At 44.0% G+C, this 16,676-nt stretch overlaps 1 protein-coding gene across 5 annotated transcripts in view; it reads right to left on the bottom strand.

Moving 5' to 3' along the window:
- Positions 1-3,119: 3,119 nt before the first annotated feature.
- ATP11A (ATPase phospholipid transporting 11A) overlaps positions 3,120-16,676 on the bottom strand; it is a 224,217-nt gene continuing 210,660 nt past the window's right edge. For 2 of the 5 annotated variants that reach the window (XM_073664387.1, XM_073664386.1), the window contains one exon: positions 3,120-4,488. In XM_073664387.1, the coding sequence (XP_073520488.1) occupies positions 4,231-4,488 (258 nt within the window). In that variant the 3' untranslated portion in view covers positions 3,120-4,230. Of the gene's footprint in view, positions 4,489-12,069; positions 12,161-16,676 lie in introns of all 5 variants that reach the window. The other 3 variants (XM_073664389.1, XM_073664390.1, XM_073664388.1) reach the window with 3 other exon arrangements.

Genomic DNA, 16,676 nt, shown 5'->3' with positions numbered 1-16,676 from the left:
CCGTGTCTGAACTGAGTCCTTTCTGTGTTCTCTTGTCTGTCCTGTCTGAACACGCTCCTAGCCTGTTCCTCTCGCCTTCTAGTGGCCGATTTCCTAGACCCGCTCCTGTGTCTGGTCTGTCCTGTCTGAACACGCTCCTTGCCTGTTCGTTCCGCCTTCTAGTGGCCGATTTCCTAGACCCGCTCCTGCGTCTGGTCTGTCCTGTCTGAACACGCTCCTTGCCTGTTCGTTCCGCCTCTCTGGGGGCCGTATTCCCAGACCCGCTCCTGTATCCCTCTGCAGTGTCGGTCTCCTCCGTACACTCAGTTCCAGTCTGAACTCTCTCCTGTCCTTTACCTGTTTTGCCTCTATGTCCGTTCCCTTCCTTTTTCTGCAGAGTCTGAACTCGTACCTAACTCCTGCTTGTTGTCTCTGCAAGTACTGTGTGAGTATCTGGCTCTGTCTTTCCCTTCCTGTCTGTTCCGTGTGAACAGAGCCCTGTCCTCCCTGCTCGGCCTTGTCTGCACTCTAGCTGTGCTTGCCTGTAACCCTCTGCCTGTATTGTTCCTGAGTCCCGGTGTGTACTGGGTTCTATCCCGCCTGTGTTCCTACCTGCTAGTGCCTCCCTGTCTGCACTCTAGCTGTGCTTGCCTTTACCCCCCTGCCTGCATACCCGCCTGCCTGCATACCAGTCGTGCCTGCCTATACCCACCAGTCTGTGTGCCAGCCTACCAGCCTGTTCCTGTATTCCCCTGTGTGGGTCAACAGCCGTGTCCGGGGTCTGTCCTGGAGTAGCACCTGGTCCCTCTGCTCGGTTCCTCCTTGGTGCACTGGCGTCGTATGCCGTCGTGCGACCCTGGTCGGATCGGGTGAATACTTAGTCACGCCCCTCCAGGCATTCACTCTCCGGCACGGTCCAGTGGAATCACTACCAATCACACGCACACGCCGCTTAGCCCGGGCGTGTGCATAACAAGCGTATTCAAATGTTGCAAAATTGTTTCTGCGACTACAAATCAATTCCATTTATTTGAATGGGGGTTGTTTGGGTGCCATGGATATTTCTGCAACACATCTGGCGTCTGTGAATTCACACCCTTAATGGCTTAGCTCTTATGGCCCTCAGGAGCAACAATACAGACCCAACAGATTCAATTGAGTTTTGTTGAAGAAATGACCATGAAGATACGTTTTATTCAGATGCTGTAAAAAGTAATTTTCAGCTGCACAGAAATGATACAATTTTCATATGTTGTATTTTTGTAGATGTATTTACATCAGGGTTACATTCAGAGGCTGTAATCCACTTCCTTATGGGAGCAGCATAATTAAAGGGAACCTGTCACGTCATTCGCCTGGTTGTCAGTGAGCAAGCACGGGAATTACTCGTAAATTGCCATGATGTTGGGGTAGTCCAAGGCATCAATCACAGCGCATGGGCATGAATATTATGAAGAGGACCATAACTGGAACGATCGGAAGTGCCACCCATGTGACTGAAAGACAAGATCTGTGATGCAATTGCCTAAGGATAAAAAGGGTTTTATTGACATGAATACTTGGACGTTTTGCTTGAGAACACCATGTTAGTGATGCACATTGCGGCAGCAGGGAGAAAATGAACGGGCACGATTGCATGACTGAAAGCCGGCGGCTCCCTGGAGAAATAAAATTAATTTTCAGTACTGTGGCGAGGCACCTACATAACGCATTTCACAGGAAGATTAACCCTACATCTGCAGATTAATGGAGTTTAACATACCTGGCAGGTTCCCTTAAATCAGGAAAGCTGATGGTTTCTCGTTAAAGAGGTTTCAAAGATTCAAAATATATGGCTTCTTTTTTCCAAAAATTGCACCAAACTAACAGATTTTTTTTTATAGTATTACAGTTCTGACCTGCTAACTGCAAACTGCAACTCCAGACATGCAGACAATACCAGACATAACCCATGGACAGGATTGGTGCCGTCTCTGGAAGAAAGCAGCTTTGTTTCTCCAAATCTTGGACAACACTTCTAATGCCAACAACAGCACTGAGTCCCAAACTTTCCCATAGACAGTGTTTTTCACTTGGAGTCTGATGGACAGATCTGGTAACCCTGCTCCTCCATCTACTGCTATTTTCAGCACAGCAGTCTAAGAGGAAGGCTACACTGGAGAAAAACCTGTAGGAAGAGAACCTGTATTACTTCTATATAAGTGCCACAAAATCTTGTCCCCCAACACATTTATTAAAATAAAAATAACATGGACAATCCCTTTATGAAAGGAAATAATTTCTCAAAATTTGCTATGAAATAATTCCAGTAATTTAGCCCCCAAGATTATATCTACGGGGACACAGCTGCAGGCGTGGCTGTTTTTATCTACACACAGCATTAAAGAGAATCTGTCCGCAGATTTTTGCTAAGTAATCTGAGTACAGCATGATTTAGAAGTTAAAACACTGAATTTAGTGTGCGTCACTTATTAGTCTGTGTGCTATTGTTTCCATACATTAATGGTTTTATCACTAGGACATTATCACTGTCTGGAGTACAACTCATGCGACTGCTAGACCAATCACGCCCCTCCTCTGATAAGCAGCTCATTGTCAATAGACAATGTACATAGCGAGCCTGGTGTGGAAGGGGTTAGCTTTTGAGCTCTGCTGGGTGCTACATCTAAGAACTCTGCTACACCCAGTAATCTAAGTGATACATCATTGGATTCAGGGTCTCTTTTCCCACATTATGCTGCTCTCAGATGAGGTAGCAAAAACCTGCTGACAGAGGGAACCTGTCACCTCGGAAAACATTATTTACCTGTAGTTTTGGGGTTATTCTGTAAGTAAATAGCCTTACTATGCACCAGGCCACCTTAGTGAAAGTGCAGCTACTGGAAGAAAATGATTTTATTTCCTCCCAGGAGCTGCCAGCTTTCAGTCATGGGGGTGTGCATGGAGCGGTTACGGTTTCTGCTCACAGCACCACTCTTTAAACTGTGAGTGGTGACTGTAATTGCTGGGTGCATGACTGAAAGCTGGCAGCTCCTGGGAGGAAATAAATTCATCTTCTTTCACTTTCAGTGCAGTGGCCAGGTGCATTGTAAGGCTACTTAACTGCAGATTAACCCCATATCTACAGGTAAATAGCGTTTTCCAAGGTGACAGATTCCCTTTAATGCATACTTATGTACTACACATCCATAGACACATACTATAGCACGCTGTTACACATAGTATAAATACATGAACTGCTCGCTTCAATAAACTGAGTCATAGAGAACCTTTTGTTTTATTGTGCATTATTTTGCAGTTATTGTAACCTCTCCACAAATTTGGTCTTGTATTGTAACATTTAAGCGTAGCTGACCATATAGCAACATATGACAGATTAACTAAACACATTATTATAAGGTAAGAGGGAATGCCCAAAAAACTATGGCTGCGGCCGACCTGAAATTGTCATTTAATCCTGGGCACAGCTCTGACAAATTCAGCTCTGCTACATCCAGTGACATATCTCTTCAACGCAGATATTTTTACAAATGTAAAATGTATATTGAACTATTTCATTATTTTTCATTCTTAAACATTATTTGTATTTTTTATAGCTTAAATTCCATGATATGCTTTTTTTTTTTTGCAATGTCCCAAAGTAACAGTACTTCCAAATATGCACGGCTAAGAAACAGTGTATGTCACAGGACACAGCACACGTCTAGGAGGTCCTGAGGAACGCTACCGGGAGAACACGGCTATTACATGACCAGGTTTGGCAACTTACAATGAAATCAGCATTAGACAGAGTTTCTTGACAAGAAATGAGCACATGGGAAACATCAGCATGTTCTTTTGGTACCAGCAGAGGAGAGAAAGAGAGAGGAGGATCTTCAGTTACATGACATATTGTGCTCCATCAAACATCAACTCGTTGACTAGGACATGTAGTAGAAATCATCCACACACACAGTTCAGTAGTATAAAACAATGAAAGCAGACAGGACTAATAAACCACGGAAATCTCCGGACAGGGAATTATACAGTGCTATCAGTCACACAGTACCAGACTGTGAAAATTGTTCATTGCTGCTGTGTTAAAAAAATAACCACCGGTCCCAAAGGCTAAGAGAGGAGGCATCCTCCTATGATCGGTCAGCAAGTAGCCGTCCAAGGGGCTACGGTTTTACTAGACAATCATTTTGCTGCTTCTCCCAAATTATAAAATAAAAAAATAAAGAGTTTATAGAGGCTTGCAGTGGTGATGTGTCACACGGATGTTTCCAAGCCTGACCTGCTGAGGTATGAGCCCGTGCTGGAGCTATAGCGGGTATTGGAATAGCCAAAGAGGGATGGGAGTCTGAAATAATCATGGTTTTGCCAGTGAGTGAGCATCACTTTTTTAGAAAAATAATTAGACCTGCTGGCCGCTGCGCTGTCGAACTCGTTGCTTTGGTAGTTTGGGCTCTGCATGGAGGCTAGAGGTGTGAACTCAGAAAGGTGGTCCTGAGACAGGCTGGAAGTATTCTGTAGAGAGATAGAAAAACATTCAACTCAGGTATCATAGGGCACAATGGAAGAAACAAGGCACACGACAACATGTAAAGGGCATCATTTTTGTAGGCACTAGATTTTTTGTCCCAGGAGCTTCGCCTTTCATAAACATTCACTCGGTACAAAATATGGAAGAAAATGCTACCCTTGCTGTTGACTTTCTGGTAACCACCTAGAAGGGATCAGCTCATTAAAATATTAATATATAATGTTCATTAACCCACGATTACTCAAATAATTTGATTACAGAGGTTGTACCAATTTATTAAGTTATAACCTATAGATACAGTTATATGAAAAAGTTTGAGCACCCCTATTAATCTTAAGCTTAATGTTTTCTTAAAATTGGTGTTTTTGCAACAGCTATTTCAGTTTGATCTATGTAACAACTGTTGGACACAGTAATGTTTCTGCCTTGAAATGAGGTTTATTGTACTAACAGAAAATGTGCAATCTGCTTTCAATCAAAATTTGACAAGTGCATAAGTATGGGCACCTCACCAGAAAAGTGACATTAATATTTAGTAGATCCTCCTTTTGCAAAAATAACAGCCTCTAGTCGCTTCCTGTAGCTTTTATTGAGTTCCTGGATCCTGGATGAAGGTATTTTTGACCATTCCTCTTTACAAAACAATTCCAGTTCAGTTAAGTTTGATGGTCGCTGAGCATGGACAGTCCTCTTCAAATGATCCCACAGATGTTCAATGATATTCAGGTCTGGGGACTGGGATGGCCATTCCAGAACATTGTAATTGTTCCTCTGCATGAATGCCTGAGTAGATTTGGAGCGGTGTTTTGGATCATTGTCTTGCTGAAAGATCCATCCCCTGCGTAACTTCAACTTTATCACTGATTCTTGAAAATTATTGTAAAGAATCTGCTGATACTGAGTGGAATCCATGCGTCCCTCAACTTTAACAAGATTCCCGATGCCGGCATTGGCCACACAGCCCCAAAGCATGATGGAACCTCCACCAAATTTTACAGTGGGTAGCAAGTGTTTTTCTTGGAATGCTGTGTTTTTTTGCCGCCATGCATAACGCCTTTTTGTATGGTCAAACAACTCAATCTTGGTTTCATCAGTCCACAGGACCTTCTTCCAAAAAGAAATTGGCTTCTCCAAATGTGCTTTTGCATACCTCAGCCGACTCCGTTTGTGGCGTGCTTGCAGAAATGGCCTCTTTCGCATCACTCTCCCATACAGCTTCTCCTTGTGCAAAGTGCGTTGTATAGTTGACTGATGCACAGTGACACCATCTGCAGCAAGTTCATGCTGCAGCTCTCTGGAGGTGGTCTGAGGATTGTCCTTGACTGATCTCACCATTCTTCTTCTCTGCCTTTCTGATGTTTTTCTTGGCCTGCCACTTCTGGCCTTAACAAGAACTGTCCCTGTGTTCTTCCATTTCCTTACTATGTTCCTCACAGTGGAAACTGACAGGTTAAATCTCTGAGACAGCTTTTTGTATCCTTCCCCTGAACAACTATGTTGAATAATCTTTGTTTTCAGATCATTTGACAGTTGTTTTGAGGAGCCCATGATGCCACTCTTCAGAGGAGATTCAAACAGGAGAATAACTTGCAAGTGGCCACTTTAAGTAGCTTTTCTCATGATTGCATACACCTGGCTATGAAGTTCAAAGCTCAATGAGGTTACAAAACAAAAAAAAGTGCTTTAGTAAGTCGGTAAAAAGTAGGTAGGAGTATTTAAAACAAGAAAATGATAAGGGTGCCCATACTTATGCACCTGTCAAATTTTGTTTGAATGCAGATTGCACATTTTCTGTTAGTACAATAAACCTCATTTCAAGGCAGAAACATTACTGTGTCCAACAGTTATTACATATATCAAACTGAAATAGCTGTTGCAAAAACACCAATTTTAAGAAAACATTAAGCTTAAGATTAATAGGGGTGCCCAAACTTTTTCATATAACTGTAGAAGAGGTAATAACTAGTGTTGAGCGATACCTTCCGATATCAGGAAATATCGTATCGGATTGGATCGGGCCGATACCCAAAAAGTATCGGATATCGCCGATTCCAATACCGGAAACCAATGCAAGTCAATGGGACAGAAATATCGGAATGAAAATAAACCCTTTCTTTCCTTGTAGGTTAATTCTACATGAAGTAAAACAACTAAGAATAATGTAGAATGACATGAAAAGCCGGCAATTCAGCAGCGGCATTCACCGGTACCCGACAATTTACAACAGAAAGAATAGAGCTTCACACATAGATTAGATAGATAGAAACATGTCAGTCACATATATATGAAGTACAGTGACAGTGTTGGTTACTGTACTTGTCATTTAGTGTAAAGGATTTATTAAAAAAAATATTAGTGTTTTCGTGCACCGTCTCTTTAAAAAAGCCGGCCGGCAATTCAGCAGCGGTACCCGACAATTTATAACAGACAGAATAGAGCTTCACACATAGATTAGATAGATAGAAACATGTCAGTCACATATATATGAAGTACTGTGACAGTGTTGCTTACTGTACTTGTCATTTAGTGTAAAGGATTTATTAAAAAACATATTAGTGTTTTCGTGCACCGTCTCTTTAAGAAAGCCGGCCGGCAATTCAGCATCTGTACCCGACAATTTATAACAGACAGAATAGAGCTTCACACATAGATTAGATAGATAGAAACATGTCAGTCACATATATATGAAGTACAGTGACAGTGTTGATTACTGTACTTGTCATTTAGTGTTAAAATAAAGGATTTATTTAAAAAAAAATTGGCGTGGGGTTCCCCTTAATTTTAGGCTCTAGCGGAGGTTAAGCAGACAGCTGGGGCAAATGTTTGAAGCCTGGGAACGGGGTAATACCCACGGAGCTTCCCAGGCTACTAATATCAGCCCCCAGCTGAATACCTAGCCTTTACTAGCTATTAAAATGGGGGAACCCCCCAAAAAAAATAACGTGGGGTCCCCCCTAATTTAATAGCTAGCACAGGCTAGGCAGACAGCTGGGGGCTGATATTAATAGCCCAGGAAGGGAGCCATGAATATTGGCCCCCTCCCAGGCTAGAAACACCAGCCGTCAGCCGCCCCAGAAATGGCGCATCCATAGGATGCGCCAATTCTGGCACTTAGCCTCGCTCTTCCCACTGCCCTGTAGCAGTGGCAGTGGGGTAATAGGGTTGGGGTTGATGTCAGCTTATAATGCCAGCTGACATCAAGCCCAGGTTAGTAATGGAGAGGCGTCTATAAGACACCCCCATTACTAACCCCATAGTCAAAGTTAAAAAAAACACAAACACCCAGAGTAAAGTCCTTTAATTGAAATAAACACACAATTCTTTATTGTTCTAAATTAAACCATACTTACCATCACGCCCATTCCAGCTGAAGCCAACGATCTCCTGCAATAAAAGTAAAATAATAAAGCAACCTCATCCTTACCTTTCGATGGTTCCCAGGACCGGTCCAGCTCTGCTACATCGAGATGACAGGCTGCACCGCAGCAGAACGCTGCCATCCAGCCTGTCATCCCGCAGACACTGAGAAGCGCAGGCATGCCGTCACAGCGAGACACTGAGGAGCGCAAGCATGCCTGCGCTTCTCAGTGTCTGCGGGATGACAGGCTGGATGGCAGCGTTCTGCTGCGGTCCAGCCTGTCATCTCGATGTAGCAGAGCTGAAGCTGTCCTGGGAACCATGGAAAGGTAAGGATGAGGTTGCTTTATTATTTTACTTTTATTGCAGGAGATCGTTGGCTTCAGCTGGAATGGGCGTGACTGTAAGTATGGTTTAATTTAGAACAATAAAGAATTGTGTCTTTATTTCAATTAAAGGACTTTTTTCTGGGTGTTTGTGTTTTTTTTAAATACTTTACTAGAAATTCATGGTGGTCATGTCTAATATTGGCGTGACCCCTTGAATTTCGGGCTTAGGGCCAGCTGATAATGCCAAGCTGGCCTTAACCCCTTTATTACCCAGTGAGCCACCGCACCAGGGCCCTGGATGAGTTGGGTACAGCGCCAGAAGATGGCGCTTCTATGAACGCGCCATTTTCCGGGGCGGCTGCGGACTGCAATTTGCAGCGGGTGGGGCCCAGAAAGCTTGGGCCTCCCTGCGCTGCAGATTCCAGCCCCCAGCTGCCTAGTTGTACCTGGCTGGACACAAAAATAGGGCGAAGCTCCACGTTTTTTTTTTTTAAATTCATGAAATTCATGGAATAATTAAGAAAAAAAGGGCTTCCCTATATTGTTGTGTCCGGCTAGGTACAAATAGGCAGCTGGTGGTTGGGGGCAGCCCGTTCCTGCCTGCTGTACCTGACTGGACACAAATATAGTGCGAAGCCCCACATCAATTTTTTTTAATTATTTCATGAATTTCCTGAAATGATTTAAAAAAAATTGACGTGGGGCTTCACACTATATTTGTGTCCAGCCAGGTACAGCAGGCAGGAACGGGCTGCCCCCAACCACCAGCTGCCTATTTGTACCTGGTTGGACACAACAATATAGGGAAGCCTTTTTTTTCTTAATTATTCCATGAATTTCATGAAATAATTAAAAAAAAAAAAACGTGGAGCTTCTCCCTATTTTTGTGTCCAGCCAGGTACAACTAGGCAGCTGGGGGCTGGAATCTGCAGCGCAGGGAGGCCCAAGCTTTCTGGGCCCCCCCCCGCTGCAAATTGCAGTCCGCAGCCGCCCCGGAAAATGGCACGTTCATAGAAGCTGGATGCTGTACCTGGCTGGCATACAAAAATATGGCGAAGCCCACGTCAAAAGTTTTGGGAAAAATTAATTAAAAAATAAATAATAATTTAGGGACTGCATCTTTATTAACTCCTCAAATGTCATTTAGTGTTAAAATAAAGGATTTATTTTTTAAAAAAATGGCGTGGGATCCCCCATAATTTTAGTCTCTAGCGGAGGTTAAGCAGACGGCTGGGGCAGATGTTTGAAGCCTGGGAAGGGGGTAAAACCCACGGAGCTTCCCAGGCTACTAATATCAGCCCCCAGCTGAATACCTAGCCTTTACTAGCTATTAAAATGGGGGACCCCCCCAAAAAAAATGACGTGGGGTCCCCCTATTTTAATAGCTAGCAAAGGCTAGGCAGACAGCCGGGGGCTGATATTAATAGCCCAGGAAGGGTGCCATGAATATTGGCCCCCTCCCAGGCTAGAAACACCAGTCGTCAGCCGCCCCAGAAATGGCGCATCCATAGGATGCGCCAATTCTGGCACTTAGCCTCGCTCTTCCACGCTGCCCTGGTGCGGTGGCAGGGGGTAATAGTGGTGGGGTTCATGTCAGCGCCAGCTGCCATGAAGCCCAGGTTAGTAATGATGGGTGTCTATAAGACACCCCCATTACTAACCTACAAAGTGTTAAAAAGAAAAAACACACTACACCCAGAAAAAAATAATTTATTTGAAATAAAACACACAATTTTATTTAATTCTTAGTTTACTAAAAATAATAGTTACCTGTCCACGTTCCTGCGCTGATCTCCCATGCACAGCTGTCACATCTGGAGATGGTGACAGCTGTGCATGGCTGCTGTAAGCTCACGCTGCCGGGAACATGTCCGCTCCCGGCAGCGGGAGCCACTGACTGAGGTCACCGGAGTGCATTCAGGCAGCACAGCTCCGGAGACCTCCTTTACGGCACTGCTGTACCGTGGGAATTTCTCACGATACAGCAGGGCCGTAAAGGAGCTAACCGGAGCAGCGCTGCCTGAACTCCGGTGAACCCTTACGGCCCCATCATTCTAGCGGCGGCGGCGGTTCAGTGCGGTCACATTCTATGTGGCTGCTCTGAACTGGAGATCATCGTGGGACACTCGTGGACTGCTACGGAGGGGTAAGGATAAGGTTGTGGTTTATTATTTTATATTTTATTACAGGAGATCGATGGCTTCGGGGAATTAGGTGTCTTGGTGAGTATAGGTGTAGTTTTTTATTTTTTACTTTATTTTAGGTGGCGATCGGCGGGGACAGGTAATGTATGAACTAATTTATTGTAGGTAACCACTGGCCACCAATGACATGTATTTAACATTTATTGGGGACCATGGGGCAATTTAAATAGCAGGATCAGGCTGATGGGAACTACTGCTCCATCGAGCTGATCCTGCTGGCACGAGTGGATGGGGGACAGACATAGGCCGATGGGAGTAGTAGTGTCACATCGGCCTATGTCTGCCTGCACGCACACACCCGCACAGACACCGCGCACACCCGCACAAACATCGCACACACACCCCGCACACACACTAATCATGACGGGTCTGGGAGGTGAGGCTGACCTGTGCGGCCGTGGGAAAGTTCATGTGAGTTCATGCAATACAGTCAAGCATGAACTCACATGAACCCTCTGAGGGCAACGCGGCGACTTCAAATGAACAGCTGATCGGCATCACCTGATACCTCAGCTGTTCATTTGAAATAACCGGCGGGAAAGCGCAGCACAGAACGGGAAAGCCGGCGGTGAAGTCTTTTCACTGCCGGCTTCCCCGCCCGGGTCCTTCACTCCCCGCTCCTTGGTGCTGTGCTCCCCGCCCGGTCCTAACTTACGATCGGGATGGGAGGTGGCGAGGGGAGCGGAGGATCGGGGTGGGAGGCTGCGGGGAAGCAGTATGGGGCTGTGTGATTGTTTAAAAGCCGGCGGCTTTTTACCGCCCGCCGGCTTTTAAACAATCAGGAGAATTCTCCCCCGCTGGGATGGCATTCTGATGACAGGCTGGATCGCGCTGCCATCCAACTTGTCATCCTTCACAGACACTGCAGAGCGCAGGCATTATGGGAACTTCCGATTCCGGTATCCGATATTGTAAAAGTATCGGAATTAAGTATCGGAATTCCGATACCGCGAATATCGGCCGATACCCGATATTACAGTATCGGAATGCTCAACACTAGTAATAACTTATTAATTATCCAACTAAGGGAACCCCACTAATCCTGAGAATGTGGCTCTGAAGAGTACGACACTTGCTGTCTCCAGCAGTCCCATAGAGTATGAATGGAGTAGAAGTGCGCATGCTCAACCTACTCTCCATCAGACTGGGCTGTTTGCGGGAAAAATGGAGGTGCCAAGGAACAGACAACAAGTGCTATCCTCTCGATAAGGGATAACTCAGTCACTTGGTACAACCCATATAAATCAAAAATACTTAAATGTCGAAAATGGACTTACATGTTGGAATGAACTCTGCTATAAAGGTATTAAGGCATAATAGAAGACTTCACAATCACAGGCCATACACAGCAAGACAACATTTTGCAGAACTAGATGCAATTATTATGAACAATGAATATGTCATTAGCCATTAATACTAATAGAAAGTATCCATTTTAGAATAACTCAGTGGTTTACAGGAGAAAGGAATAGCGAACTAGGGGGAAAGAGACCTAATAATATGTGGCCAATGGTTAAAGTCAACCACTAAAGGTTCTTTCTGAAATAGCAGAAAATGCTTGTGAATATAGATGTCACGCACAGCAAAACATTTGGAGGAGAAATGTCCAGAGTTTTAGCACACTAGAAAGAAAAACACAAAATGCACTATGGTCACATTTATGTATTATGGTTACCTATTCAGAGCACTTGTTGAACTTATCTGTCAACAGCACTGGAATCGTCCAGAAGTCTCCTTTCAATGTCCAAATTTTGTTTCAATATCTTCTGTAAGGATGAGGAAAAACACTAATATCTGAACATGCATGAGTGTAAGGTGTGGAACTGTGTGGCTCATCATAGCTATATGTACAATCTTATTGAGAACTTGCACCAAGCCAATAATAATACCTGAAAACACCTTTTGCATTACTTATCTCCTAAACTCCACCTGATGGTGTTTAAATCTTGCTAATCTGGCATGTACCAAAATGCCAGATTACCATGATTTACTCAACAAGTCAACATTCAAGTTCCTTGTTGGTGAGAGTCCACATTTTTTTAAAGAAAAACTGTCTTCAGATCCATGCTGCCCAAACCATGGCAGCACGAATCAGAGATAAGCTGTATAAATGCAGCCAGGTGTGTTTTAGGGTATATGCCCACAATGAAGAGCCGCCTGCGGAGGCACCACTTCCGCCCTTAGTATGTAAATGAGCGACAGCAATTTTTTTTTTCACATGCTGACTTTCCTCATTGATATTAGTCTATGGGGAAAGTCCACATACGGACCTGCAAGAGAAATTGACATACTGCGGGTCTGAAAGACGCGCCGCATGTCAGTTTCCGTGGGTGATCCACAGGTGCACAGAGATGCATTGTGAACATAGGATTTCTAGAAATTCCATCCACTATTCTGTAACAGCTGGCCGCTGCGGGTTTGGCGCTACATAACACGCAGCATCAAACCCGCAGCATTTCCTGATCGTGGGCACATATCCTTGCCCTGAAATGCTGCTGGGTTTCAGAGAAAACATACTTTGAGAAGTTGGCCGAGGACTATGGCCCTGATTCATGAATTTGCAAACGCCAGTCTCAATGAAGAAGTATGGTGGAGAAGAGGCACCTGATTCATTAAAAATCAGGCTTATCTTATAAGTGGCATGTGCCTAACCAGAAATCTTACTCCAGTCAAGAACTAAAGTAACATTCCTGGCATAAGGTACACCACAACTGATGAATTAGAGAATTAGACTAGCGGGCGTTGCCACACCTTGTTCCTCCTCAGCTCTCCCTAATTTGGCCGAATATGAAGTAAAAACACCAAATGTTTAAAAATTTTTGAGCAAAGCTGTCTTGCACCAAAATTATGTGACTTTTTAAGGAATTTTACACCAGAATTCTGGCTAAAACACTAGGGATGAGCGGACCCATGGAAGTTAGGGTTCTGATACCTGACCCGAACTTTAGTCCAAAGTTCGGTTTGGGTGCCAGAACTGTAACCGCACTTGAACCTGAACCCAAACCCCATTGAAAAAAATAGGCACCCGAACTTTGGATCTGAAAAAATTTCTCTCTCTCTCCCTCTCTCTGTTCACTCATCAAAGTAAACACCTTCATGAGCGGGGGACTATGTGTCTCGTCTTATTAGTTTGATGTGTTCCCGGGCCAACTTCTCCGCACCTTGCTCTATTTGACAAACAGGTCTCTCCTTATGTATATACATGAGATGCCAGCTGGTGAACACAATGGACTAGTCAGACAAGGCACACAGAACCTGGCCAAACATACCTTGTCAAGGTATGTTTACTCTGAAACTCTGCAATGTAAGGCAGTGTGCCCACGATGCATTTTTTAAGCATTTCCGCAGCGGCAAAAACGCTGCAGAAACGCTTAAAAAACGCATGGTAGAAGGTCTGCCATGTTCCCCAATGATTACCCGCATGTGCTGTGCACATGCTGCGGAAATTTCCGCTGCGGATTATCATTGGGGAAAAAAACGCAGCACTACCAATTATTTTGCGGAAGCGCTGCGTTTTCGCTGCCATTGACTTGCATTAGATCGCATGGATTACGCATCACTGTATATGTAGATGCGTAATCCAAGCGTTCTAATGTGCGAATGGTACCCAGGTCTAGAGGAGAGGAGACTTTCCTCCGGACCTGGGTACCATAGAAAACTGTAAAAAAAAGAATAAAATAAAAAATAAATATATACTTACCTTCTGGCGGCCCCCGATGCGCTCCTCCTCGCTTCCTGGCAGTTCGCGATGTACTGAAGGACCTGCGTTGACGTCACAGTCATGTGACGGGTCACGCGACGCTGACGTCGGCAGGTCCTTCAGTGTAGCGCTGCCGGCAGCCGGGACAGAGGGAAACAAGACACCGGGGGCCATCGGAAGGTAAGTAAAGATTTCTTTTTTATTTTTTGACAATCTCTCGGGTCACACTATATAAATCCATGCTGTTTGTATGGATTTATATAGTGTGACCAAGTTGACAAGCACTTTCCAAGTGATGCTAAAATCGCTTGGAAAGAGCTTGTCAACCCGCATGCGGAAATGCTAGTGAAGAACGATTCACATCCGCATGTCCCTGGCAGGAAAAACGCATGTACAATCCACATGTACAATCCGCATGCGTTTTTTTCTGCCAGGGAGATGCAGAAACGCTCAGGAAAAAATCCTGAGCATTTCTGCATCGTGGGCACATAGCCTAAAACATACTTCGCTGCAATGGTGCAACCAGGCACTGATTCATGCTGCCTGTGGTTTGGGCAGCATGAATATAATAACAGGTTCCCATTACGTTCTATGATGTTTTGGCATGGATACAGCACAGCTGAAGATAACACATGTCAGGATCAGTATTATAGAAAAGAGATGTTGGGTGGGCTGCCACTGGAATAAATGCATATACACACACTTTTATGTAAATGTACTGTATATGTAGTGAAACCTCAAAGAATATAAGCAATATTTATGATATACTGTGGAACTGTAAATCTGACAATGAACATCAAAACAAATAAGGGAGTGGTTTTCTCACAAATGTGGTATTTTGTAAAGAAGTTTTACTTTTTGAAATACATTATGAAGTTAGGAAGTCATGGTGGTCCCTTTCATATAACAGTTTAAATGTTAGATATGTAGGAATATGATAGTTAAACGACGTTGATTGTACATTGATTTTGTGTCAACAGGTAACTTGGCCTTTAAATGTTTGCATCACTGGTCCCTGAACTACTGGATGAAGACCCCCCGGAGGAAGCAATAAGCGAAACGTGCGTCAGGGGTGCTCCAGAAGCTGCCATACAGGTCTTATATGTTCTGGTGAATTTATCACCTTTGTCCACAGGTCACTTTCAACCCCATTTTGGGGATTAGCTGATTGCACTGAGTGTTCTGCTGCAGACTTTCACTGCAAAGGGATTATTACCTCTATTTTTTAGTAGATGTGTGTTTTATTGCATTTCTGGTGTAAAAATTTGCATTTTGGAGGTAGGATTTCATTTCACCGTATCGTTATTACTGCTCTGGTGTAAACGCATTTGGGAGATGGTGACCAAATATTGCTGTGTATTATGTGACCTACTGGTATGGTTTGCTTAAGTGTGATACTCTCCTTTTAATTGTTTTTATGAATTTGAATTATGCAAATAAAGATTATTTTGTGATTTCTATATTGGGCTCTCATCCCTGTATGATATTTGGGTTTTGTTGATTTGATGTAGGGAGAGCCCTTGATGGTGTTGGCCCATTGGGTAAAAATCCTACACGATGCAGTGGCCATCCTTGAGTCCTTGACTTCAGCTCCCATTTGTTTCGATATTTAAAACCTGACAGTGGGCAATTCACAGTTCACAAAGCTATGGTGTTTTTACTCTGTATACTGTATACTTCCAGTGGCCACAAGATCTGGTAACAGCTGATTAGTGGGAGTACTGGAGGTCGGACTTGACCATATACAGGTTGGTTGGGACTTATCCACTGGCCTGTTTAGACGGACTAAAGAAAGGTGATCGGAACAGAACGATCAATGATACACTCGTTCTGCCCCCATACAGCATCATGTTGTTAGCAGCACATCCACCATTGGTATGGGATGATCAGTAATGATGCTGGCATAAATGTTCTGATCACCCACCCATGTGTTTGGTCTTTTTTACAGTGATCACTGGCAGTTTTATGTGGGCCAATAGTTAGGAACAAGCGTTATTACAAATGCTTGTTCAACGATATCAGCATGTCTAAATGGGTCTTAAGAGGGAAAATCTGCACATCATGTAGATTCTTTGTAAATGTAGGTATCTGGTGAAATATGGCTTCTCCAGCCTTCTTACTAGTGATGAGCGAGCATGCTCGTTACTCGAGATTTACAAGCAAGCTCGGGTGTTTTCACTGTGTGTGCATGATTTGCGACTGTTTCTTAGGCATTCCTCACATGTATTAGAGCTGTCAAACAGTCGCAAATCATACACACATAGTGACTAGCGATGAGCGAGTATGTTCTGTTAACCCTTTCGACGAGTATGCTCAGGCCGAGCACCGAGTAGTTACAGCTGCTCGGTGTTATGTTTGAATCACTCCCATGTGCATGATTTGCTACTGTTTGACAACTTTAATACATGTGAGGAATGTGTAAGAAATAGACATTCCTTACATGTACTAAAGCTGTCAAACAGTCGCAAATCATGCACACGGGAGCGATTCAACCATATCACCGAGCAGCTGTAAATACTCGGAGCTCGGCCCGAGCATACTCGCCGAAATGGTTAACAGAACATACTCGCTCATCACTAATA

The sequence above is a fragment of the Phyllobates terribilis genome, unplaced genomic scaffold (assembly GCF_046119375.1).
Source record: "Phyllobates terribilis strain yellow unplaced genomic scaffold, ASM4611937v1 Scaffold_2__4_contigs__length_985480577, whole genome shotgun sequence".
Lineage (NCBI taxonomy): Eukaryota > Metazoa > Chordata > Amphibia > Anura > Dendrobatidae > Phyllobates > Phyllobates terribilis.
This window is presented reverse-complemented; position numbering and strand designations above follow the sequence as displayed.